At 38.1% G+C, this 27,289-nt stretch overlaps 2 protein-coding genes across 3 annotated transcripts in view; one reads left to right on the top strand and one right to left on the bottom strand.

Annotated features, from left to right (window-relative positions):
• Nucleotides 1-19,596, top strand: part of LOC135204099 (glutaminyl-peptide cyclotransferase-like) — a 33,524-nt gene extending 13,928 nt beyond the window's left edge. The window contains exons 2-7 of one of the 2 annotated variants that reach the window (XM_064234104.1): nucleotides 5,777-5,920; nucleotides 7,562-7,831; nucleotides 10,435-10,719; nucleotides 15,234-15,398; nucleotides 15,908-16,118; nucleotides 16,347-19,596. In XM_064234104.1, the coding sequence (XP_064090174.1) occupies nucleotides 5,777-5,920; nucleotides 7,562-7,831; nucleotides 10,435-10,719; nucleotides 15,234-15,398; nucleotides 15,908-16,118; nucleotides 16,347-16,498 (1,227 nt within the window). In that variant the 3' untranslated portion in view covers nucleotides 16,499-19,596. The remainder of the gene's footprint in view (nucleotides 1-5,776; nucleotides 5,921-7,561; nucleotides 7,832-10,434; nucleotides 10,720-15,233; nucleotides 15,399-15,907; nucleotides 16,119-16,346) is intronic. The other variant, XM_064234105.1, reaches the window with a different exon arrangement.
• Nucleotides 18,649-27,289, bottom strand: part of LOC135204101 (bis(5'-nucleosyl)-tetraphosphatase [asymmetrical]-like) — a 37,793-nt gene continuing 29,152 nt past the window's right edge. The window contains exon 4 of the mRNA XM_064234106.1: nucleotides 18,649-19,104. The gene's annotated coding sequence lies outside the window, so the exon portion shown is untranslated. The remainder of the gene's footprint in view (nucleotides 19,105-27,289) is intronic.

Raw genomic sequence — 27,289 nt, 5'->3', positions numbered from 1 at the left:
GAAGGACTGTATTGCAGTAGGACTTCAAATGCAATAGCCTATTTGTGATCTTTTGGATATGTTACCAAGAGAATCTTCAGGAAATGCGAGTGAAGAAATGCGTTCTTCGCGTCCTAATAACTTTGTCTCAAGCGGTTTCATCTGTTCTTGTGTGAATCTGCTGTATCATGGCCAGTAGTTGCGTGCGTTTTCTCTTTCGAAACCAAACTGCAAGGAATCCTACGGGAATTATGGTTATTGTTGGGTTTTATTGGAAATCTTTGATGTTTTAACACTTTAAATGTGAAATGTGTTCTGCATTTTTGGTTGTAGTGGTGGATTTTTTCAGAGATTCTAACAATTCCCTGCTGCTTCTGAGCCAAACCTCTTGTTCCAAAGTTCTTAGTCATGTGAAAACTTTAGAATTTTGAGAGAGAAAGAGAGGGGGGGGGGGGGGGGGGGGGGGGGCCCGGGGGTAAATGTGGGGGAGATGTTCGCCAGTGTCAGAACTGTATCATTTGTTTAATTACTGATTTCGTGGACCTCTTGTTATCCAATTTAATTCAAGATTATTTATGCACAGTTGCTTGATTTAAAACCCCATCTTTATATCCAGGTCCTTCGGAGAGATTAGATTGTGTAGGGTAATTAATGTCTTAGTGACAACCTCGTAATCATTTATCGAAGGACGCAGACTACAAAGCTTTGTGGTGATGTGCTCGTGGCGCCCTCTGTCTGGTTTGCTCAAACGAGGTTCGTATTGTTCGGTAACCAGTGAGTAAATATAGCCAATAGATTCACTGCACAAGTTACGTAAATGGACGGAGGAGCGAGCACGGAGTCATTTTGTTTGCTCATTATCATCATCCTCATTATCCAAGTTTATTTTTGGATACCTTCCTGTCGGCACTCATTTGGTCCATTAGGTTGGTCAGTGTACCGGTTCACTTTTTATTTCCACGGTTGAACCGCTGTTTCAATTTTCAGAGTTTTTGCACCTTCCTCATTCTGGCACCATTCATGGAATGTTTCGCCCCGTTTTGGACAATTAAGGAGGTCTGGCAACGAGTTTTCCTCATTTCCTCCATGAGGAAAAATCATCGTCTGACTTGAATTGCCCACTTTCGCTTTTTACCCAAAAGGAGAGTGGCTGTATGGGAGGTCGTTAACGAGAGTCAGTGTCTCGCTCTCTGCCCAATAACCATTGGCCCGATCATTATTAGAAAGTAACGAGCCATTCCAGTGACGTACAAAGGTAGTCAGTCAGTGGTTTGCCTGTCTCCTTGTGACCTATGTATTGGTCTTAAAATTGGCCTTCTCATTTTTGTAATGAAAGTTATAAGTTTCAGTAACGTCCACAGTTAATGTCTGGGTCTCATTGTGATCCATTTCCCTGAGGATTGCTCTTCGCCATTTACTGGCGCGACTGATTACATGTCTATCGATTTTCTGGTCATTGGTGCGATTGGAAAAATGCCAAGTAGTTTATATTGCGGTAATATAGGTGGCACCGATGCTCTCTCTCTCTCTCTCTCTCTCTCTCTCTCTCTCTCTCTCTCTCTCTTTACACACATGCGCGCGCACAGTTTTGCATTAATTCACTGAAACGAAAGGAAAATCTTAAAAACACGTTTCCTTCGGCTTGGGAACTATTCTTTAACGAGAAAGATATCTACTTCTTACAAACATAGAGAGAGAGAGAGAGAGAGAGAGAGAGAGAGAAGATTAATATTGGTAAGTACTGTACTTATCGAGCGTCCCGCGCAAGAAAAAGGAGGTTCGGTCTTAATGACGCCTTCACGTGGGCGTGCTGCGAGTTAATGACGTCAGTACGTGGGCAGTTCTGGTTCTCAGGTTTTCTTTGGGAAAAAAAAGGGAAAGTTGCGCTGGAAGTGTATTTTTAGACCGAGTCTGGTTGTCCTTGGCTGGCTTTGTTGGCCTGTAATGGAGGAAAGAAGATTATGTTTCATTTTGCAAATGGAATGTATTTTCTTTTATAGGAATGCAGTGTAATTATGGTAAGATACCAGTTAATTTTGCAGTCGATAAGTTTTGTTATTTGAGTTTAACCCTTCGCTAATTTTTAATTCCATCGTTTTTTCCTAGGAGATGAGGATCGCCTTTATTGAGAGAGAGAGAGAGAGAGAGAGAGAGAGAGAGAGAGAGAGAGAGAGAGAGTGGGAGTTGGGTCCTCCTGTTAGGGGGAGGGGGAGGGGTACCCGCGGTAATAAAGCTCGTATGACATTGCCATATCTCAGGTCACTGACACCGCGGGGGCGCATGAGGGAAACATGGCACGCTTACTTTACTCTGGCGGCGCGTAACTCGTTGCCCCCATGGGAGGTCTTGATCCCAAGCAACCGAGTCATTGTTATTTGTTCGGGGCCTATTTCTGATAGGATAAGATATCCGGTGCGCAAGAGAGTCGTTATATGTATCTGAGGAAGCACAGTCATTGATTTAGTCTTGCATTTCCTTTCATATTAATGAGAAAGTCAGTATCAAGTCCTTATTTTACTTACTTTAAAGGCTTTGTTAACGTAAATATATATTTAAGCTTTTTTTATTTAACAAATCTCAAGCAAGTGCTTAACGTTTTATGAAAAAATATCCAGATGTGTATTATGGGAAGGAAGTAACATTTGAGGATAATCTTATGTCTGTCTTTCGTCTCGTGAAGCACGGGAAATTGTTCTATATCTGCTTTATGCTAATCAAAATGTAGGATTTAACGTTTGTTGATTGTAACATAGCATGCTTTAAAGTTGCATTAAGTTTGGTATAGGTTGTAGTAAGCATGTTATTAATCTTTTGTGAGGTGTGATTCAAGTCCAGCAGCCTACGCGGTCAGTCGTAAATAAAAAATAAATAAACAAAAATTTACTTCTGATATACAAATAAAGTATTTGGAGATATACAAAATAAAGTATTTGGAATTTATAATTCTTGACTGAATGGTTATCAATTATATGATATGTAATGAAGGAAGCTTTATCCATTTACATTGAAATTACGTCGCATGAAATTCTCTCTCAGAAGAGGGTTTTGGAGTCACCCTGTCGCCAAATCGTAGTTAGTTTACGATCAACTATCAGAGTTATTGTCACATTCTTGGAAGAGGCATCGATTGCAGACTTCGTTTCTCAGTATAGCCACTCTGAATAACGTAGGGTTTGTGAGCGTAGTGTTCGTCGCAGTTATCGCGAATGAGAACTAAAGGTCTAGAATTTGTTGGTGGCCGTTGTAGATTGTTGGAAAAGAATTTAGTAATATTTTTAAAGTAATACGTATTACCGTATTGACTACACACAGTTTTGTTCATAAGACTGCGCCTTTGTAATGTTGAATGACTGAGACGACAATTTTATGTTTGTGTGTGTTCTTTTAGCTATGAATATTCGAATCTCTCTCTCTCTCTCTCTCCTCTCTCTCTCTCTCTCTCTGTCATCCTCACATCTCTCTCCTCTCTCTCTCTCTCTCTCTCTCTCTCTCTCTCTCTCTCTCTCTCTCTCTCCGTGTGTGGTTATAAAAAACTGAGACCGGTTTTGCAGTGCGTACCAGTCCTCATTACTTTGAAATGGCATCTAGTATATACAGATATTTTTATATATAATGGTATTTCAGTTTTTATGGTCTGCCCTGGATGTATCAATATTAGTATTCATAGCGATGCAGAAACAGTATAAAAATATGGTGTGACGGAATAGTTAAAAGTTTAAGAGATGGTAGTCAGTTTATTGCTTGAATAGAGATTAACTGCGTCAGCAAAATATAAATGTGAAGTAAAATTTAACTGACGTGAAAAGTGTATTCACCTTTTCAGCTTTTCAGAGTCTCATCATTTAAGGGTGATACTGAAATAGTAAGAAGTAATCCAGCAGAAAAAAAAAATCTAAATAAATACTGGCAATATGGGAGAAAATGTTATACCTTGACATTTTTGGACGTTAAAGTTTCATCTCTTTAAATGATGGTGACGTAAGCATTCTGAATTGACGTGACCTAATTATCCTGGTGTATCTGAAGTGCCAATGTGCTCTTGCAGTTTTAATACTGTAAATATAACATTTTCTTGCATGCTTGTTTACCCAGATGTCCGTATCATTGTGATCTTTATATTAGATTTTGTGCGACTATTTGACAAAGTTACGAGTTGTTTTAGGTTCATTATTGTTTCTGCAGATGTTTGAAAGGAATTTTACTATAAATTTTATCCTTGGCAGTAATGTAGCTACTTGAATCGATTTTGTGCCGTGACTGGTACTAGAATTCGTACCTTAAGATAGTTTTTCAAATTTATCAACGCAATCAGAGAGAAAGCGATATGGTAGTGGCGAGAGGTAGAGAACTGCAATAGCATTCATCAAACGGTGATCGTCAGCCTTAAACTAAGATTCCTTTTGCCGCATTCTTCGTGAAACCAAAAGGTGATTTATCAAGGTCTTCAGTATTGGTTAGACCTTGGACGTTTAACCCGGTTCCTCTTTGCTACGCCACAAATGCCGCCTCGGGCAGAAGACGACGCTTCCAGAGCTCTGTGCAGATATCACTATTCACAGTATCAGTTTATGTTACCCACACAAATCTTCCCCTTGTATTTCATATCTTATTACCACGGTCCAGATTCTTACATACAAATTTTCCCCTTTATTGTGTTGCCTTTCTCTCATTATGATTTTGATTGATCATCTTTGTTGATTGATTTGTCAGTATCATCTTACCGTTAATTTTAATTTTATAAAATGTTACTTGACCCTTGCATTTCCCTGTTGACAATATATACCTCTGTAATAGATATCTTCCACCCCCTCCCCCCGCGTGGTTTATGATTTCAAGGGAGCTGTACTCGTCCCCCTCCACCCCCACTTCCTCCTCCTCTTTGTTTTATTCTACCGTCGGAAAACTAGTTTTTGTCAACAGAGATAGTCATTGAATTCCGAGAGGCCAGTTCTCTGCAGTCGACGTTGGTCCTTAGAAGAACAGTAAAGGTTTTTATGTTTTACTTCTAATGGGATTGAAATGTAAAGAATGCATACTTTACATTGCGTATAGGCCTAATTAGATTATGATTTTGAAAGGGAAATAGATTTCAAGAACTTGAATCGCAATTTAAACATTATCTTGAATTTGCTAAGTTTCTATGGATATATGGTTGGTTGGTGCACAAGAACCTGTGGATTATCATGAGTATTCGACCATGACCTTAGTACTGTACTACTGTCTATGATATGCAAGAAAGTACATCAGTCGTAAACTTGGGTATCTAGAATTGAGGACCTTGCCAGAGGCCCGCTATGGCAATTCTCTCTCTCTCTCTCTCTCTCTCTCTCTCTCTCTCTCTCTCTCTCTCTCTCTCTCTCTGTGTGTGTGTGTGTGTATTATAAGGTGAATTACACTCATACAAGAAATTTTAATAGTGAAAGTTTGATGGCAATAAAGCTAGTCCCATGATGGAAAGACCTATAAAAAAATGCAATGGATGGAAAGTCCAGTAAGAGCTGAGAGAGAGAGAGAGAGAGAGAGAGAGAGAGAGAGAGAGATGGGTCTGTCTACTAAACTTAGCTATACTGCTTGGCCTGCCCAGTACTGGGTACGCATAGATAGTTCCATATGCAAGCTGTGTACATGGATACAACGCCTCATCCTGCAGTATCACGGTAACCTTCCCCTCTAATTTTACCTGTCCTCAATGATCGTCAGAGGGAGTTTCTAGCGTAAGCATGTTGTTTTATTTTAAATACCTTAACAGCCTCTTGTACGCATTAACAGAGCTACATGATTAATCTTTATCTTTCAGGAAGAGCACCAAGGGCTCGGTCTCAGCGATGAGGAACTTCGTGCTATAGCAGGGATGAGTGACATGAACCACTTCAAAGCAGTGCTCGATCCTATAATGATTCCTCGTGTAGTAGGCACTGAAAACCATGCGAAAGTGCGCAAAGTAAGTGACTTTTTTTCTAACCACACAAAAATTTCAGGATGTGGTCATGTATGTCATGCTTGTTTGTGTGTGAGTGTGTGTGTCTATAAAAGTTGGTGTAGAGCACGACTGCAAGAATGATTACATGCGCGGTTGATGTATATTGTATACAGTAATCTTGAATACTGTGTTTATGTCCATACAGTGATCACGGGAGCGATTGTGAAGATTAAACAGTTCTTGTGCAGCTATATCGATGCACCTGTGGCCACAGGAAGAAATCACATGGCTGCCGTATGTATGGGATGTATGTGTGTTGAGTAGTTTACAAGCCACACAATATTAATTTATTCATTATTTACTTGAACTAGATAATTTCTCATTATACTGTGTACTATATTAAATTATTGCAAATGTTTGTGTGATAGCTTGATTCATATACACAGACTACTGGTGATTCCATTATACATAGCTGTCCACTCCATAGGGTTCCCTGTATTTAAACATGTCAAAGGGATGTGTATACTGTATAGTATGTTATGTTAGTAAAACCTGAACTACCTAAATATCCCTGTAGTACTTTGTAATAATTTACAAACATTGACTCTATAAGATGAATGTACATTAGCTCCTTTGAAAGATTATTATGTATAGTACATTTATAGTAATTTACTTTTCCTAACTACTATAGTACTGACTAACATAATTCCACAGTTTTTTTTTTTTTTTTTTTTAATAATTCTTATTCAGTATCCTGTATTATCTATTCCCAAGTTTGTTCCATGTATGGTATGTAATACATACAGTATTTATATTGATAGGTTTTGAGAAAAACAAAAAGTGAGCTGGATGCTTCAAGTACAATCAAGTGAAGAATTCCCCATAAATTGATTTGATAGGTGATAGGCTTTATTAAGGCCTCTTAGATAATGTAAAATATAACTATGTGTACATACTAGAGAAGCGATATCATTAACTTAACGAAAATATAATTGTTGGCTGCTGGTTATTTGAGTTAAGAGCCATGCCACTTTGACAACTGTCTTGATTTGTTGCTATGAGAAAATTTTATTTGTAGCTAGAGGCATATAATGTTTTTCAAAACTTTCTTCTTTCCTGATTAATGACTTTCTGTAGTATTTGCTTTGTATGAATTAATTGCAGAGAATGCAAGCTAATTCACTTTAATTATATGAAATCAGTTCTTTCCAATGTATATTTAGCCATGGTGGGTTTAATAGAATTATTTTGTTGTACTTGAGCCTTAAAGTAAAGCAAACTTCATTACAAAGTCAATGATATTTACAGTTTGTCGTGAAGTAATGGGGATATGGTTTCCTAGGTCAGGTAGGTTCCAGAAGTATCCTATCTTGTGTGCAGGCTTTGATATCCATGTAACTTTCAGCTTAACAAGGAACCATGTGTATAAAAATGTTAATGCCTTCATTTGAATATACTTTTAGGTTTAAGGAGCTTTATAGTATATTGTGAAAGTTACAAGATTATATTGTTTTTGTCAAATGAAGTTTATTTCATAGGCAATTTTTTTAACTTTAGTTCTGCTTGGTTATTGATGAATCTCTCACTTTTTGTTTTGGTTCCTGAGAGATTAGTTACTCCATGTACTCAGAGCTCTTTCTAGACAAAACTGTATTTTTCCAGCACCTTATTGATACCATGAAAGGCCTTGGTTGGACTGTGGAAGAAGATGTATTTGACAGTAATACCCCTGTAGGTCGTAAAACCTTTACCAATGTAATAGCAACTTTGGATCCACATGCCCCACGACACTTAGTCTTAGCCTGCCATTATGATTCCAAAATTGACCGTGAAGGTACATTCATTGGTGCAACAGATTCAGCAGTTCCGTGTGCTATGATGCTCAACATGGCAAAAGTGATGCAGGCAAACCTCGAGAATAATAAAAAGACGGTAAGTTGAGATTTTGATTTTTTCTAAGACTTGTTGGTTTCATTTGCTTTTCTGTATAATATATTATTTGTGTTGCAGCTTTTAATTTTACAATATTCTTTATACCTTGCTTTATGGCCTTCAGTTTTTTAATTTTATGTGATTGTAAATTTACGTAATCAAATTCCAATACTGCACTCGAGGGTTTTTAGGTTTCAGTGAAATTCTAATTAATAGGAAAAAAAAAGTAAATGTCCCATAATTTAACTAAAAAGATGAAAAGTGAACTACCGTAAAAGCTATCATGAAAATTATGAAGCAGTAACCCAAAATCATTTATTAAAGGTAGCCATAAGTCTAGAAGTCACCCTGAGTAAACAATACTAATTGTGCACACGTTGAACTCTTAGGCCTGAGGCCTTTCCGATTGCTTTTCCTACAGGGCATGTGTGTATGGTATGAGCAAGAAAATTACAGAGAGAAAGCAGGAATAATGAGGGTGAAGTTTTTTGTGATCACCATCATTTAAAGAACCTCAGATATCATGTTGCCCCGTCACTGACTTTTTGAAAAAGAAATGTTCATAATTGATGATTCTCCTAGAAGAATCATAACACACTTAAGCATGGTTTATATAGCTAACTTACCTAATACAAGTGTGCATGGAATCCTGAAAGTTTCATTTATATGGAAATGAAAGTGCTGTATGTGTATCATTTAAGTAGCTGCTAATGGAGTACAGGTACCATGACACTAGTGTGATTAGAATACATGAAACTAACACAAGCTTAAGCTAGGCAGATAGTCTGATATAGAACACACTGGAATTTGCTATATTGTCTAGATTGTTTGTTAAATGTGGGCTGAAGTAAATTTGCATAATATTTTAGTGGGAAGACATTTATTATTGGTACTATTACCGGGCCAATACAGTACTTTCTATTTCCCTTTGTACTATATAATTTTGTATAGGAAAACCAAGAAATATCAATCTTAATATTCAGTAGTACTCATGGCTACCATTGATTTGTGCTTTCACACAATTTAGCTAAAGTTAGTTGTCCCTTCAAATTTGCTGACTTGCATAAAATACTATTAGGCAAGATCCATGAGATCGTAAAGAAATTAAAGAGTTCAAACTCAGGCTGAAACTTTTACTACAGACTGTTATTGTAATCTTTGTTGAGTACTGAATATGCTGTGTTTACTGTATGTTCCTTTGCAGCTTTGCAAAAGACTGTTATATGGACCCATATATCATAATAACCCTTTATCCCATGTGGAATTGATGCATTCACACTGCAGTAGTTTGTAGGAGTCTGAAAGAAGGAAAGTTCCACCATGCATGCCTAGCTCACTCTCCAATGTCATGAGGAGCAAAACTTCTCTTTCCTCGTGTGACTTTGTATGTGTAGGACATTCACTGTGCTTTCCAGGGATTACAGTGTTTCCAAGTTATATTGCCATAATTAATTTCATTTAATCTTCAGTATGCATATTCAGTATGTATTCAAAGTATGTAGTTTACATGTGAATATACTTACTGTATTGTTACCTTTAGGTTAGAGTGCCCTCTTCTTCCCTGCGGCTACACATTACCAGGAGCTCACTGCTATTCTTATAGATTAAGGGTTTGACATAGGGAGATTTCTATAGCATAATTTTTTTCTGCTCTTATGATGCAGAAACTGCAGATGTCTGCCATCAGATCTGGTCATCACAGTGGTTCTGCACTATGGTCAAGGGATCCTGCTCTTTTTCTCCTTTCCCATCAAGACTTCATCTCTCTTCCATGTAACACATGAGAGCTGTGCTTTCCTTGAAGTGCCTGCCTTTTATCTTTAATTTTGGGGTCGTGTCTTCCAATGCATTTATTACTTTTGGAAGCAACTGGATTTCAAATTGTCCTTGGCTCCACTGTCCACCAACTACAAGGATTAGACTTCTTGTATCTGGGTCAACTCCTCTCTTCAGAGGCTCATCTGCTTCATCTTCCCTCTTAAATTGCAGTCTTCGGTGGCCTCTGGGCCTCCTTCCATTCTTCCAGATGGAGGTTGGCTTAGAAGAATGAGAGGTGTCACCATGCAGCACAGTTAAGTGTGAGCTGGACATGTACAGTGGAACTTTTCTTATTTCATAAGCTTTCAGATTGGTATGACTGGGTCTGTGGATTAAAAGCTATTTAGGATTAATAGACTTGCATAAAAAGCTTGTTTTACTGTGAAAACATTTGTGTCCATAGAAGAGTTAGTATTGGGTGTATGTACATACTAATGTCTGTTGAGGAAGCCTCTTGTGATCAGTTAATTTCCACTAGCTCTTCCTGGGTAAGCTGACTGCTGTAATGGAATTTAAACATTTTATGGCTATAAAGTATAGAAAAACATTTGTTCCTTTGTGGATGCTGTATTGCCTTCCATAAGTGGTATATGGAGTGACTGTTGTTTGCTTCTGAAGTAATCTTAATACTTCATTGTAGTAATCCCACAACTACCATATCTTGATTTATTTTGTCCTTATGTTTCTTGGGCATATTGCTGTTATTATGTAAAGCCATTGATAGAGGAAAGAGGTTGACACTTAGAACTCCAATTATAGTATAAAGAATTTTATTTTTTTTATAGTGTTTGAAGGTGAAAAGGAAGAAAAACAAGCAAGTATGTAGTTCAAAAAAGAACTGCACCAAGAAAAAGGTACGTGAGTTTTGGAAGAAAAATAACAGGAGGAAGCCATTGGGTAATCAAAGCTTGATGGGATCTGTTGTAAATCAGAATGATGCAACCACTGGAAGTGACTTGGTTTCAAATGTGACATTACCTCAACATAATTTGAAGTACTTTGGCAAGCTGAAGTGTTGCTGTGGCTCAGAGCCAGGAAATTCTTACAAGTTGATGTTTATACCTAAAGTTGTGAGTACCTTCATCAGAAATTACGAGTGCTACTTCTACATACGTAATCTTTTACCTAGAAGCTCATTGTATAGTAAAGAATACTTCTTGAGGACCAGATTTCCAGTGTGTTCTTTTTAAGTAGACACAAGGTTTTCAGCAAATTTGTTGCTTCCTTAAAATAAAGCTGCAGTAAAATGTAGACATACTTATATTGTACTTGCTTGCTTGTACGTATAGCATTAGCAATGCTTTCTAGAGGGATTTTTTTTGCAATTGTTAGCAAAAATGCATAATTGTTAAGATTTAGCACACAATGCTTGGACAGTATTTATAAATATCTGATTTTGAAGTTTAAGATAGTCATTTTTACTAGAATGGGATAGTTGCTTGCTTTACCCCTGCTATTCTTTAAATAAATTTAACTTCAGATAGTTTCCTGACTCACTCATTCCAAAGTATGCTGGCTTATAGCATTACTGTATAAGGTAAAGTATACAAGGTTAGCTGTACTATTTCCACAAGATATACTATAAAATCCACAAGATATGCTATAAGATAATCACCCAGCACTCCATTATCATCATTAAAGCAAAATTTTATTTGAAGAGCTTTTCTAAGGCATCAGTGTTTCATGGGGTACCTTTATATGTTAAAAAAAAAAAAAAAAACAGGAATGTGTTTAAGGATGATGTGTGTGAAGTACCTTTCTTAAATCTGAAGTATTTTAGGAGTACCTTTCACAGCAGTGCTTTGGGGATTATTACAAATACTTATGAGATAACCCACTGAGTCTCACTTCTGGATTCTCATTAGTGCCAACTCAAGGATTTCATCCAAGGGGTAAAAGCTCAAACAAGATGAAGTTGAACTGATAATTCAGGAGAGACAAAAGGCAACGATAAAAATGAAAGACAGAAAGCACCCCTGTTGAGTGTAGTAGAGGTGCTGCAAAGTACCCTTAGTGCAGTCCAGTGTGTGCTCTTAAGGTCCATATTTTGGGAGAAAACCTTTAGGCGAGGGTTGTTCAAAGGATAAGGACTTGTGAGGCTTTTATCTTCATCCAATTACCATACTTCGAGAAATTGATTGTGTGTTTTCGAAATATTCAGGGAGAAATTATCACAACTTTGGAATACTGGAGGAGTGTATACATATAGAAATCTTTCAGAATTCAAATGCAAGGTAATTATTTTCTCAATGCAGCATCTGTATGGTGTGAACTGTTTACAGTAGTGTAAATATCACCATTTTTCATAAAAATTTGAAAATTAAAACCAAAGCTAAGTAACCTTAGAAATACTGTATACAAAAATGGGAAAACTCATTTTTGGTATTTTAGAACTGCATCTGGCTATAGTAATCAGTTCAGGTTTAATATCTTGAGGTAAAGTACTTTTATTAGTAAAATATAAAATAAATCTTAAATGTATACTTTAGGGCAATTGTATTGCTCATGCCAGGGATAGAGCTGTATCCATTTTAAATATTCTATGCCTGTCTTGTAGATGCTGTCTTTTGCTATCCTGATCAACATAGGTTGGTCTTACATTCATATTGCAATGTGCTGTAAAGGGATTCACTTGTAAATGTTAACAATCATGACTCTTTTAGTTTTTTGTTGAAGAAAACTATTGAGATGGTTTTGTCTGTCCGTCTGCACTTTTCTGTCTGCCTTCAGATCTTAAAAACTACTGATGCTAGAGGGTTGCAAATTGATACATAAGTTGCTCACCCACCCTCCAGTCATCAAATACCAAATTGCAGCGCTCTTAGTAGATTTTATTTTATCTAAGGTTAAGTTAGCCATGATCATGCTTCTGGCAGTGCTATAGGACAGGCCACTACTGGGCCGTGGCTCATACAGTACTATACACCATACAGAAAACTCGAATGTGCCAAAGAAACTCCTCAGGAGGTTTATATATAGTACTTGGAATATGCAGTACCTCCTTAGGAGGTTTGTACTTAAAATATCCAGTGCCTCCTCTTGATGTTTTGTCTTAAATTTGCTAGAAGTTCTTTTCTTGTGTCAAGTCCTTTATGTTTCGTAATCTGCATAAGACCTCTCTATGTGGAATTACAGTAATACTTTGGGTTACGAACCGATTAGTATACGAATTTTTTAACTTACGAAGTGACGACCTCATTCTGGAATACGAATTTCGCTTGGAATACGAATGCGCGAATTTCCATCATGGGAGGCCGCCTGATTTGTTTACATCGGATGAGCGTGGGATCTGCGAACGTATTTTTTTCGGCCAAAACTTAACGCCTGCTTTGTTTACATCGGATGAGCGTGGGATCTGCGAACGCATTTTTTCGGCCAAAACTTAACGAGGGTCACGTGACTTCCTCCTACGCATCCCTTGACCCTTTTTAAACCATAACTCTTTCAATATCTCGCTGGCGGTAAGATTGAACGCATCTGTCCGTGATACGCTCTCAAATTTGCTTAGTGATTTGCGCACGTGTTGTGTTTCCGTAATAGTGCTTATACATTACTATTACCCAAATACTAAAGACAATGGCTCCCAAGATGACGAAGGCAAGCAGCAAGAAGGAAAGCATAAGAAAGAAGGAGATGATTACAGTCGAAATGAAGAAGGAAATTATCCAAATGCATGATAAAGGCGAGTGCGTGAAAGACATTGCAGCATTCTTCAAGCGGTCGCAATCAACGATCTGCACTATTTTGAAGAAAAAGGAAGAAATTAAAGCCAGTAAAGCATCAAAAGGTGTCACAGTATTGACGAAACAACGGCCTTATATTCTCGACGATGTAGAAAATTTGCTCATAGAAAAATATTTTTTCAAAATTGTGAAAGACAACATAGTGTTGCGTAAGCGTAAAATTAGTGATCATAGTGAACGGTGCTCTCTAGAGAAAGAACCAGAAAGTCTTCCAGAAGTGTTCACGGAGGGAGATTTCCCCCCCAAGCCCTAACCCTCTCCTCCTCACCCTTCCCCTCCTCCCGTCTCCGTCAAGCCAGCAGCCACACTCGCCAAAGGTAAAGTTCAGGTTTTACTGTGCATGCATATTAAATCTAGTGTTTATATTTAATTTCATTCTTCAATTTTATAATTTTATGTAATTCCTACACGAATTTTCAACCTTAGTGAACAAAAATAAATGGAAAAATATGAATTGAAATGGTTATTCATGGTCGGGTGGAACGCATTATTTGCTTTTTATAACATTCTTATGGGAAAATCCATTTGGGTTACGAATTTTTTAGGTTACGAAGCAGGTTCTGGAACGGATTAAATTCGTAACCCAAGGTATTACTGTAGATTTAAGGTGGATTTATTTTATACTCTTGTATCTCGGGAAATTCCCATCTGGTTCATTCCCATTAGGTTCATTGCATAAAAATATCTTGGTACTCTGGTTTTTCTCCGTACATTACAAAATTTCTATCACTGATTGCCATACCTTCAGCTGCTCAATGATCCCCCAGTTAGCATCCCAATTTTTGTTTGTGTATCATACCTTAATGTTATTCCCAGTACGTATTGTATACCACTTCTAGCAGTGTCCAATGGGCTTCTTGCTAGAATGTTGTTGGTTTGTACGATAATTGCTTAATAGTTTTGCCGTGCATGACTGGATGTGAAGTTTATTTGGAAATATTGCAGCAATTTTGGCTCCTGTTTCACCAAGAACATAATTTACTAGTGAAGATATATTAATGAATATCTTACCATCACTGAAATGCTGGTTCGTCATCACCTATGTAGTTGTGCGTGTGCGCAATTTAAAATAATCGTTCCACATACTACCAAGTGTCAGTGTATCTGTGTGTAGTATATATCTTTCATGTTTTATATTCTATTCTTGTGAGGCCTTGGGAAATTGATGTAGGTATGATGCCTTTAAGAGACTAATCAGTTTTCGTTGTGGTTTAAATGGTTAATTGACTGACATAACTTTTATGACCAGTTTGGTTTTTTAATATTTTGTTGTGTATATGTATTGCTTTCTATTCTGAAATATCCACTGAGTAAGATACTGGTATATATTTTGCATTTATTTGTTTTCTGGTTTGTAAAGTGATACTAGCTGTCTGTTTGCCAAGTAAAAATATCAGGTATTTTAGCTACAGGTAATCCTTTTTTATGCCTCTGTAAAATTTACCCTTCAATGTTACTAATAAATAGTCTAGCTGAAATCAATGTTACTAATAAATAGTCTAGTTGAATTTCAGCTTAATGCATTTTGATATGATTTTCATAAAAAAAAATCAACCTTATTCTAACACTAACATGGAATTAATTTCAAAAGTTACTTTGATAGGCATAATGTGCAAGAAGTAATATTCCCTAGCACATTACTATAACTCTTTTATTTCTTTAAAAATCAATTGATGACTACTGCATGTAAATATATAGTGTAAACTGGCCTTTACGAGTACGAAATATACCTTTTAATACAGTTCAGAAATCCAGTTTTCTTGGTTTCAGTATATGCTAGTTTAAGAAATTTGCATACCTGTTGTTATTTTGAGGTTAACGATGTGTTTCCTTTTTTACAGCAGTCTGATTTGACTCTACAATTTGTTTTCTTTGATGGTGAGGAAGCATTCCGAACATGGTCCAAAACAGATTCTTTGTATGGTGCCCGGAACTTGGCTGCAAAGTTACAGAACCAGCTGTATCCCGAAGTCAATAAGGATGGCACTAATCAACTTCACAGAATGGTTAAGACTTATAAAGGTTTTCTATTATTTTTCATAGATTCTTAGGCATTCTAAATGTTTCTACAAACTTTGTTTTAAAATAATAGTGTACACACTTCAGCTAGAGCAAAAATTCCATATACGTGTGTATCTAAATGTTTAGATGAAACACTTCATAATTTTGGAAGTTTCAAAAGTTATATCTTTGATTTTATCATTTGACTATCCAGCTGCATGCAATTTTTTAAACCTTAGTTTCAGTGAGATAAGTTCTTAGTTTTGATATGGATATTGCTTTGTTATATTGAAAAAGTTTGTAATGCAGAAAGTTTTCTGTGATTGATGAATTTTAAATTTATTACCACGTACATACATCACTTACAATGCTGCATGCTGCTGGATTTTGTAAACAGATAATTAATTACTCATAATGGAATAACAATATGTTAGCATTAATAATGATATCATTTAACTCTTGAGCCATTTTCAGTCGTTCTTTTGTCCCTTAATGTATGCTGTTGCTTTTGCAGGACCTCTTTGTCCTTTTAGATCTTCTGGGAACTGAAGATGTCCAGTTCTTTAACTACTTCAAAAATACAGATCGTTGGTATGCTCGCATGTTATCGTATGAACGACGGTTAAGTGACCTTGGGATGCTTAACAAAAGGTTAATGATGTTCAAGCAAAGGTCAATGCTGAATCCAGGCATTGAAGATGATCACATCCCATTCTTACAGAGAGGTAATTTTTAAGAAAGGCACCAAAACAAGTAGTGCATGCTCGACTGATGCCATTTTTAAATGACAGTGGCACTGTTTTTGTGAACTGATTAAGCAATATTTCTAATAACTCATCAGTCAGGTTGTAAAAACATTCAAAATAGATAACCTAACCAAATAACTGCAAAGTACATCATAGTTAAATTGTATTATATAACTTTTAAAATATACTTTTTTTTCTGTTTTACAGGTGTGCCTGTTGTCCATTTAATTCCGGTGCCATTTCCCAGTGTATGGCATGAAGATTCAGATAATGCAACGGCATTGAATTACGAAACCATTCAGAATTTGAACATTATTATGCGAGCATTTGTAGCAGATTATCTTCATTTAGTTGTATAGGAATTTGCCCAGGACACAGCCATCCATGATGATCTATAAACAGATTTACGTAATATTTACTTTTTTTTCAGTTTTTATCTTGTAGAATGTTTTAGTCGGGTTTCATTAACTGACTTTTCATATTACATTTGCTTCCACTTAAAAATGAACTCGTAGTGATGTCTCTAAAAAGTATTTCCTCCCAATTTTACTTTAAAATAATAATATTTAAAGTAATATGTAAAGCACAAAAATTTTCATTGCCAGTAATATAACAACGTTGAGATATTTTACTGTTGTTTGAGATATTTTACTTTAAAGTTTTTATGATTGATAATTGGTGTTCTCTAAACAGAAGCCATAGTCGAGTCTATTGTAGTAGTTGATCATCAATAGCTGTGTTCTGGCTGGATTTGCAAGAATTTCTTCTGAAATACATCAGGTGATGTAAAGAAAATTCCTTATCTTATCATTAAATCCTTATCTTACCATTAAATCTTTAAGTATAAATTACTGAATTCAGCAGCTGAATTTTGCCATCTCCAAAGCAGACCCTAAATTAGTCTATGTGGGGAAAGGTAAGGATATTTTAAGGAAATATTGGTTTTCCCCAGCTTCAAGTTAATTTTTTTTTTCTCCTTTTCTCACACCAGAGCCACATATCAAAGAATCTGTAGTTGTCTGCAGCACGTACATTTTAGGCTGATAATGGTTCTTAATGCAGTTTTGCTTAGGACTTTTATTTCTGAAATATGTACTGCATTCTTTTTCAGTCATGTTTGGTTATCTAGTGATGAGGTGCTGTAATATTATGTAGTTAACATATTGCAAATGTTTATTTACCCAAAACTAATGGTTGTGAAAATTGTCTGAAAGTTTTTGTATGAAACTGATGTAATATGTTAAAAGTGTAATTATTTTTATAAAGTTGAATTTTAGCATTAAGTCTATGTTCATCCAGGTTGTGCTTTGTTACCCCCATTTTCTGTAACAAAACCACCATTTCTCAAGGTGTTTTTAAAGCTAGGGTCACCCTGATACTGCTTCACAAAAATATCTCTTGCCTGTTTTATCATGTTTATTTGTTGAATTTTTATGATAAATTAACTAAATTTGAAGTAGGATTCAGTGGCAGCTGTCACATCAGTAAATTTTCTTGTACAGTAGTTATGACATCAATTAAAGGGGTGTTGACCATTAACAAGAACTGTGCATACTCCATTGATTAACATTGACTGTATTATTTCTGTGTTTAAACTATATTGAAAGTATCGAGTAAGAAATACACAGTATTTTTAATTTTGCTTAACAAAACTTCATTATTTCTGATTTCCATTTTAATTACTTGAGGAAATATGGTATGTCAAATTAGGCTGTGTATTGCTGATTTATCCTTATCTAAGTTTTTTAAAAGCAATTTTTCCATTGTTTTTTTATTAGCTTTAATTTTGAAATTCGCACCATGTGAATTATGTAGCTTAGTAAAAGTTGGTTGCTTATAACTTGAATTAGAAATTGTGCAATGCCCTTGAACATATGTAGTATTGTTCCCATATGCCAATTTCTGTGTCCAGGTTGTGCCCTTTACGTTAAAATTCTAAAGTGTTATTGTTTTGTTTACTGTGTTACAAATTTTTTATTACAAAGTTTCTTTACATTTTCTTTTGATCATAAATACAAATCTCTTTACTTATGCCTGATGCATATTTGAGGGTGTTTTAAAAGTGGTGAATAGCACCTTGATGTAGTGAAGTAGATTTGAATCAAAAGTTAAAAGGTTTCTCTCTAGGAAGTGATCATTTTACTCTCATTCAAACTGTTAGTACACCAGGGAAACTTGCACGTTGAGGTATTGGAAGCAAGGCACTTTTTTGTTGAGTATATAAAATGGGAAAGGTTGAAGTTGTTAACAGGGACATTTAACTTGCACAGATTAACACATACCTACTTGAAACGTGTTAAGACAATAGCTCTCTGCTTCAAAAGAGCACACTTTATCCATGTTTCATTCTTCTTACCACATGTGCAAAGCTTGCACTGGATGTGGAAGTGTCACCATCAAGACCCTTATAACAATGAGGGTGGCTATATGTTGGCAGGTGGCCCACCATGATGTACATATGCCATACTTAGAAGACTGTAGATGTATGGATGACAATGAAAATTCTCTCTGCACAAAACTTTTGTAATGCAAAATTCACAGAGGTGGTCAATTTTTCTTTGTTGATTCAAATCCTACTCTCAGTAAGAATTTTACCTAATTTTCTGAGAAGAGGTGGCACCTGCCGATGTCATTGAATAACTGACAGACTGTCTTCCTTCAATTATTTTTCAGCATCTTGAAATGGTCCTTCATACACCTTGAATTTCAATGTAGCTCTTGTTATTGTCAAAACTTGTTCCTGCCTTGTGAGGCATCATTACCTCATTTTTAGTCACATTGTCCTAAAAGCAAAGGAAACATAGGTCCAGCTTTTCTTTGCACATTTGCTAACTGCTTCACGAAATTGGTACTTCAATACATTCATGGAAATCTGTCACTTGAAAATTCAGCATTGTCTTAAAAGCAGTCCTCTTCCAACTTTTCTTAGTTTCTGTAGTGGATTGCCCACACATACACCACATTCCTGCAAACAGAAGGCTATAGTATATAAGCAATGTATTAAAAATTACATAAAGAAATGTATGCGTATTTCAAATTTTAGTAGTGAGAGGAGGATGTTTACTAAGAAGAATTTGATCAATAATCAACTTTGGATTTTAGACATCCTGCTACCCTCTTGTCAGGCATAAGTAAAAATTGGTTTGGGAATTATGAGTTAGTGCAATAAGATTTTCATTATTTGGATATGATTTGAGCACAAATTATTCTAAATCCTAGTAACTACCATCTAGAGAAAGATACAAAGAAAAGTTCAAACTTTTAAATGATGTCTGGTATAGTTATTGTGATGTATTTTTTAAGGATAACTGTATTACGAACATTCCACCAGAAAATGTCGTGTATACAAAATTTTAAGCTTCAGTCAATTAGACATGTGAAGTCAAACTAGGTGATGATGTGGTGCTATGGTAAGAAATTTTGTACATGACTTGCATTTAATAAAGAAAATCCATAAGTGTGTTGCTGCTGAATCCAAACGGTGTTGCCAAGTTTTGAGTAATTTTGCTTACTAGTTTATCTATTTAAGTCAAGGTTGAAATGTGCAATGTGAATTATTGCACAATACTTGCTATCCTATATCTTTGAGGTTGAAGGATATTGTTTTTTAGTGACCCATCAATCTATAAAAAGCCCTCATTGTAGTTTGTAATATATACCCATTTTTGTCCAATAACCACCTTTTCTATTGTCTCTGAAAAACAGGTAATAACTGGAGTAATTTTTACATACCAGTTTTGTACCTAAACCTATACTAGTTATAATACCTACTTTTATTTTTATCCAGATTTCACCTCAAGTATTTTGGTTTCTCCTGTTGTAACCAATGTCTGGTAACATGTTCATATGAATTAGATTCAACAGCATTAATCAAATTTGTTCATTCTAGGTGGAAAAACTGCATGATAAAATTATTTTCTTTTAAATCTGTCCTGTGGCAGACTGTAACTGTTACTTATCCTGTTCATATTGACAGGTTAAAGTTATCTTATTTTAATTACAGTATACCAAATTTCTCCATTTCCATGGTTTACTGCGTATTATAATTGTAATATCACCACTCTGCCTCTCATACCTTTTTTGAAGGATGAGAGAGGTATTCCTGTTTTGAGGGATGAGAAGTCCCAGGAAGCTTTCTTTGATGAAGTTCCTATATCAGTTTCTTCATCTTCTTTTTTTTACCCTTCTGGAGACATTGGGTGGAGGAAAACAACTCACCTATGGAGCTGCAGCCAACTAACCACATTCAGCAAGTAGTTTCAGTTTAGTTGTGTGCTTCGTCGCTGCGTCACCACTTCAAAAGCTAATTCATTGTCCCTAGCTTTCCACGTTGGATTTGCTGCAGGCCACAACTGTGTTTTACCTGGACATACCTTCCCTGCCATACATCTGCCGTCAGTGCTGCTCCCTTCCAGATTATCATCTTCAGGACACAGATGAACATTTCTTCAGTGACAGAGTAGTTCCAAGTAATTTGCTCTTTAGAGAACATTTCCCTCCACAACGATTGTGTGGACAGTTTGTTGACATCCGTGAGACATCTGTAACAAGGAAGAAGATAGAAGCCTGGGGTAGGCAGATGTAGCCTTGCCCTTGCCCAAATTTTGCACGGTGGTGACTTATGTTCACGTTATTACATTTTTCCAATCATTCTTGACCAAAGATTTACTCTGCAAAGGTGAAAATGCACATCCATGCAGATGTTGCAATGCTGTGTCCTTTCTATAATTGTTGAACAACTGAGATACAACTCTCTTTGGTTGATTTTGCCATTTTTTTCCATTCCCTATCTGTGGACATATAGACTTGTATTTTCTTCTACTTAGCCCGAGTTAGTGTCAAGTATGCAGATGTCTCTTCATTCCTTCACATTCCTGCTCAAAAACATTGCCAAGGCAGGGCACATCCAGGGCTGCACCCCCATCCACATTCATGTGGACGTTCAGAGAAGAACAAAACAGCTCTTCTGAGAGTCTTTTCCCCTGTTCATGTGAAGGTTTTAAAGTGGATGGATCTCTCTTTTCTAGTTTCCCACCACAACGATTGTGAGGACGGTTTGCTGACATCCACAAGACGTTCCCTCCCCTGCTCATGTCTGTGAGTTTGCAGCAATCACACCTACGGGAAACTGTGTTCATCCATGGGGATTTCAAAAGCAATAATCCCAGAGCGGCCAATGTCCATTTCCAGTAATGATCAGGTCCAAATGAACTGGATCGTTCTCCCAGGTCCTTATATCGTCATCGAGTGAGTGACATCTTTCACAAACATGTTCATCCACAGGTACTTTGATATTATAAAGGTAGGATAGGAACTTTAGTTTGTTTGTTCCTACTCAACTTTGGTTGTTCCTGCACGTATACAGATCCTCAGTTTTTCCATATGGGAAAGTAATCCCATACTGAAGGTCTAATTGTTCCTACTCGGTTTTGGTATTAGAATCTCTTCCAGAGTCTGGATAGTTCCAGTCTCGATAGCAAGGGTTTCTTTGGATCCCTGTACATTTCTGACTTCCTTGAAACCAAAGAGTTGAAGTGTCCTCTTCAGCAGGTGCTTTTCTTAGGATAAAGACGTAGGCCAGAGCCACAAGAAGTTGAACAGGTGGCCCTACAGGAGACGACACTGTGTCTAAGGGTCAGCTTCGGGCGACCTTGTCTGATTGAGACCATTCCTGACATCATGTCTGAAGGGCAGCTACAGCCATCTCCCAAGTGAGTCCATTCATGATATATGAGGGATGATCACAACCCGGATCACTTCCCTCATAGCAGCTTTTTTCACAGCCATATTACGAGTCCTTCGGTACTTGTATGATGTCTCCTCTTTCCACAGATCGTCGGTGGCCTTCATCCTGTTGATTCTTTGATCTTCGGATAAGCTCAAATATACTCTACTCCCTCCCTGCCTCCCTCATCCTCTCTCGATGACTCTGTTGCATCGTCAGCTGGAGTTTTAGTTGCATCGTCAGCTGGAGTTTTTAGTTCTTGTATCAAATTTTCAAGATTTTGACTACTGATCCATTTATGAGGGTGCATAAGGAGATGCAGCAAACTGGATGGCAGAGATGATGTCACGGCAGCAAATGATGATGACACAGATGAGCAAGGCAGCACAGCGTTGACGACTGGGAGTGATGTCATAAGCGGCGATGACGTCACAGCTTCCCCTCGATCTGAACAGGAAGCAGACGCCACTGGTGGAGGGATACAAAATGGCTGACCCCGTGACGTCACTAGCAGGGCTGACACCAGGCTTCCCTCTGACTCGCAAAAGTGGCAACCGTCACTGGCGGAGCAATACAATATGGCTGACCTCGGCTACCAACGAAGATGAGGCCAGGAGGAGGGGGGAGGGCCTGGATAGCATGAGAAGGGGGTTAGCAAGCATCCAAGAAGTGCATCAGCAAACCCTCCAAGGAGGGTGGACCCCGTAGCCCAAACGTCCCCCAGACCGCCGCCATTTTGGACGCCTCCGAATCTGAAATAAAAGACATTGATGAAAAAGCCTCTTCCCTCTCGGGAACCAAATTAACTCCCAGGGAAGAGGGGGTGACATTACATAAATCAGCCTGAGGGCCTCCCAATACTTCCAACAACAAATCAAAGGAAGAAAAGGAAGGGGACAAAGGCTCAACACTAGCATGGGGTGTGACAGCGGCAGGAGATGAAGCATCAGGAAGAGGAGAAGAAACACCCTCCCATGAAGGAAGAGTAGAAACTCTACTATGCTCCCTCTTACTATAAAACTTCCACTGCTCTCTAGCCATGCATGGCATTCCGTGCAGGGATTCGTTATTGTACAAACATCAGAACGGCACCTACTACAAGTGATGTGTGGATCCGTCGCAGACGAAGCCCAAAAACAAGAACAGAAAACCTGGAGTTCAGGGGCACACACATTGACAAGGCCGAGAAGGAGCAGAAAAAGCCATGATAACAGCACACACACACACTCAAACACAAGCAAAACAGGCAATGAACTGGGTAAAAGCTGAGAGAGGTCAACCACAACTCTCGTCCAGGCGGTTTTAAGAAAGACTGACACTGTGGCGTGGGTGCGTGGTCCTTGACCACTCTTCACCTGATATACGTACGCATTGCCAAATCTCACAAGATTCCTTGCTTTCATCTGTGATTTAACCGGATCCAGCTAGGCACTAGAAATTATCCTATTGTTAGGACCTCAGGTTTGTAGCTATGAAAAATACAAATTGTCTTAGAAAACTTGTCATGTTTTGGAATCGGTCTTAGACAATGGCCATCGTACAACCAAGTTTTGCATTAGATTCGATCAAAAGGTGCCAATGATTTCACATAGTAAACATCCATTTCTACTTCCCTTTCCTGAAAGGGAAGTAAGTTTAAGAAGGAATAAGGTGCTAAAACTGCTTTCTTCCCCAAATGCAGCCCCGGTAAGGAGTGCAGTTAGACTTAAGGATTATTTTAGTGACTGGAACCTGGGAAGTAGATCTCCTTCAGTAGGAGATCAACTTCCTTTGAGTTCCTACCACTCCCCATTAACCATCTGGTCCACAGGTTTATTTCACCTTATTGAAGTTTTTTCCCCTGTGGAGAAGTTAAAGGTTATACTGTATGCATACATTGTGGTAATTGTACAACCTGGTTCCTGATTTCTACAACCTCCCTCTCTCGTAGAGAAGGTGACTGGTAATTAGAAATGTCACAGATCTTTTCTTTCCCGACACGTTTCAACAGCTTTGGGTCAAGTCAGAAATGACTTGCCCCATGCTTGCAACCATGAAGGAGTCACACTTGATTCCTTTGTTGGGTTGAGGGACGAGTCTTTCTGAATACTTACCCATCAATCGCCTTCCTCAAGTTCCTCTGCTTCATTTCCAAGGGGACTTCATACCTCTCCAGAGCGGACAACTCCATGCATAACTTTTGTATGACCAAGTTTTTCAGCAGACTTCTTGGCTTTGGTCACAGCATGATAATTACATGTTCCAGAGAAGTCCGATCTCTCACCCATGCAAGAATAGTATCTGCAAGGCTAACAGACATAGCAGCAAAGTTGTCCTTTTCTCAGTGTTGGTCGCCTGTCTCATCTAGGGAGGCTGGTTCCTCCTGGGCAGTTTCTCCTCCTCCACTCCCTTCATGCAGATTGAAGGGGCTCTGGTCTTCGACAAGGTCTTTCCATTCCCTCCCTTCTCTCTCAAAGAAGTGAGACAAGACTTAGCATAATGGTTAAATGACAAATATCTCCTTGAAGTGTTGTTGTTACACACTTCCCCTCCCGAGATAATTTGTGCTTCAAGACATCAACCAGAAGGCAAGTCACCTGTACTTGAAGAGGTTAGGTTGGGTGCTTAACCAAACCTTGCCTAACCTTACCAAACCTGCACTTCAGTACCCTGGAACTTCATGCCTCATGGCATCAACCAGAAGGTAGCCACCTGCTCTTCAAGGGGCTAGGTTGGGTACTTAACCCAACCTAGCCTAACCTGACCTAATCTGCACCTCAATAACCTGAATCATCTTAGCTCTCCAAACCTCAGGATCCAAGGATAGGTGTTCCGTGGTGTTATAAGGAATGCTACCACAGTAGTTCCCAGTCAACAAGAGGGGTGGGGGGGGGGGGGGGGGGGGGGGGGGGGAGCTAGTGTCCTATCATCTCAATTAATGGTGCAGGTTCACAGGTTTGCAGTAACACACTCAGGACAGCAATCAACCCAACATATTCCAGGGAAGGTGGATGTATGCCAAACAAGTTCAGTCACTAAGTTCAGTGTTAGCGACAATTGGTCTTGACAACTCAACGTTTCTGGTTAATCCTTCAATCTCGACACGCCGACGCTGTTACTGTTTGGCTCTGTCTTTATGGACCATGGGCATTGATCATACCAAATTGAAAACTTTGCTTCTCGTCTGGTCAGCAAAGTTTAGCAACAATTGGGTCTGGTAATTACTTGGATAGGTGACCTCCTGGAACACCAGATGTTGTTGACATATTGGAAACATCTTTCACATCCAAAGTTAGAAACACTGGGGTTAGTCAGTACTTGGATAAGTGACCTTTTAGGAACTCCAGATGTTGTTGGCATCTAGAAGACTTCTTTCGCATCCATGATTCAAGTCTTTGTCTTACATCTTCCCATTGTTCTGCCTGATTTATCGAGTGATCAAGTGTATATGAGCATTCTATTTCTAAGGACCCTTAAGGCTACCAAGTGCCCAAAGGCCTTTTGCATTATCACTTAGGACTTCACTTCCAAACTAAGTGCTGAGAACTTGGTTTTAGTTTTGGCTCAGCCAAGAAGTGGTATCTAAGAGCTCCATTTCTTTTGAATTTATGTATGTATAATCAAAACTGGTGTACTCCACAGCTGACATGGTGGACAATATGTTCCAGGCAAGATTTCATAAGATCAAGGGCATTGGTCTGCCACTAACACATACGAAGAACCTGTTGGACAAGTACGTACTAAGGACATGAATGCTGTCACAACAGGCCACAGTTGGTGGCTGCTCAGCAGTCATGTAGATCACCTAACTCTTGAGGACAGGTAGCATCTCACCTAAGGTGTACAGCTGCAAAGATGGGGTGTGTGTGGGACTGGCCTTCAACCTTCTCTTTTATACCCTTCTACGGGACGCTTAGCAAACTGTCAATGCTGGAAACACGTGCATGCAGGTTTTCTAGATGACTGTGTATCCTGTCTATAATCTAGCTCTGTTTGGATTAATAAATGCAACTCCTACCCTCTCTCTAGCAAGGGACTGAGAATGAACAAACCCATTGGTTATCTTCAGCTTCATTGTCCCCAACAATATGGGTTCATCCAAGCCTATCTTTGAATCAATAACATTACCTTCCATTTATTCAAAGGCCCAGAAGTCTGGCAGTTGAACATAAGCATAGGTCTCCTTCCTTTGATCTTACATGACCAGGAAAGAGGACCCAGGTGAGGCAAACTACCAATCAGTTCAGAAATTTGCTCAAAATCCTCCAACCAAGGAATAAGTCTCCCCTACATGAAGACTGAGGGTTTGTAGACGTGTAGGAATGAATGACAAATTTTTAAAGTCATTTGCATTTTTCCTAAAATACCAACCTGAGGTCTTTACATAAATGACCTACCTCTAGCCACCCCTCTTTCTGCTTCCTGGGTCAAAAGGTAAAGTGAATGCATACCAACTGGATGGAGGGATTCCTCTCTGTCTGTCAGTAGCCAACTACCAATATCCACCTTGTTTTAAGTTAAATGCCTGCCTCCAGCCTGCGCTGAAAGTAAATGCCCTATGTAAGTAAGTAAGTATATCTTAGTTTTACCAGACCACTGAGCTGATTAACAGCTCTCCTAGGGCTGGCCCGAAGGATTAGATATTTTTACGTGACTAGGAATCAATTGATTACCTAGCAACGGGACCTACAGCTTATTGTGGAATCCGAACCACATTATATCGAGAAAGGTATTTCTATCACCAGAAATAAATCTCTCTTGTTCCGCGTTGGCCGGGTCGAGAATCGAACTCGGGCACCGAATTTAGCAGCCGAGTGCGAAGTCCACTCGGCCAACGTGGGACAATGCCCTATGTAAAGACCTGAGGTTTGTATGTTATGAAAAATACAAATCAATTAAAAAAATCAAAGGGTTTACACTCATGGTCCCCCAGGGTTCCATAAGACAGTCCAACCTATTATAAAGAATTCTTTTATTGTTGGTCTCAGCCAGAATAGTGCTTGTTGGCACAGTGATAGAATATAAGGGACTCAGGACAGGAGGGCTCTATCTAATGTCCTACAACAACCAGCTCTCTACGTGTCACTTGCACAGATGTAATAAGAGCACATTTCAGCCATCTTCACTGCACTAAATTATGACTATCATTGACCAAATATACTTCTTTCAGGATTGTGACTTATGAGAGCTAAGTTCAGAAGATTCAAATGCTAGTTTGATATAGCACGACTGCTCTGGTGCTAAGACTAAACTTGTCCCATTGACAATCCATTTCTAAAGATGTCAACAGTACATTTTGCAGACCTGTGCACAAAGCCAGCATTCTTGTTAAGACTACCCTTCCTGTCACCCATCCTCATGAAAACTTTGTTAGTAATCTCATTCCTTTGGGTCTGAGTTTTCATTCTGATGGCAGTTTTCTTACTGATGATGCTATGCTTGGAAT

This window comes from Macrobrachium nipponense, chromosome 44 (genome assembly GCF_015104395.2).
Source record: "Macrobrachium nipponense isolate FS-2020 chromosome 44, ASM1510439v2, whole genome shotgun sequence".
In the NCBI taxonomy this organism is placed as follows: Eukaryota; Metazoa; Arthropoda; class Malacostraca; order Decapoda; family Palaemonidae; genus Macrobrachium; species Macrobrachium nipponense.
This window is presented reverse-complemented; position numbering and strand designations above follow the sequence as displayed.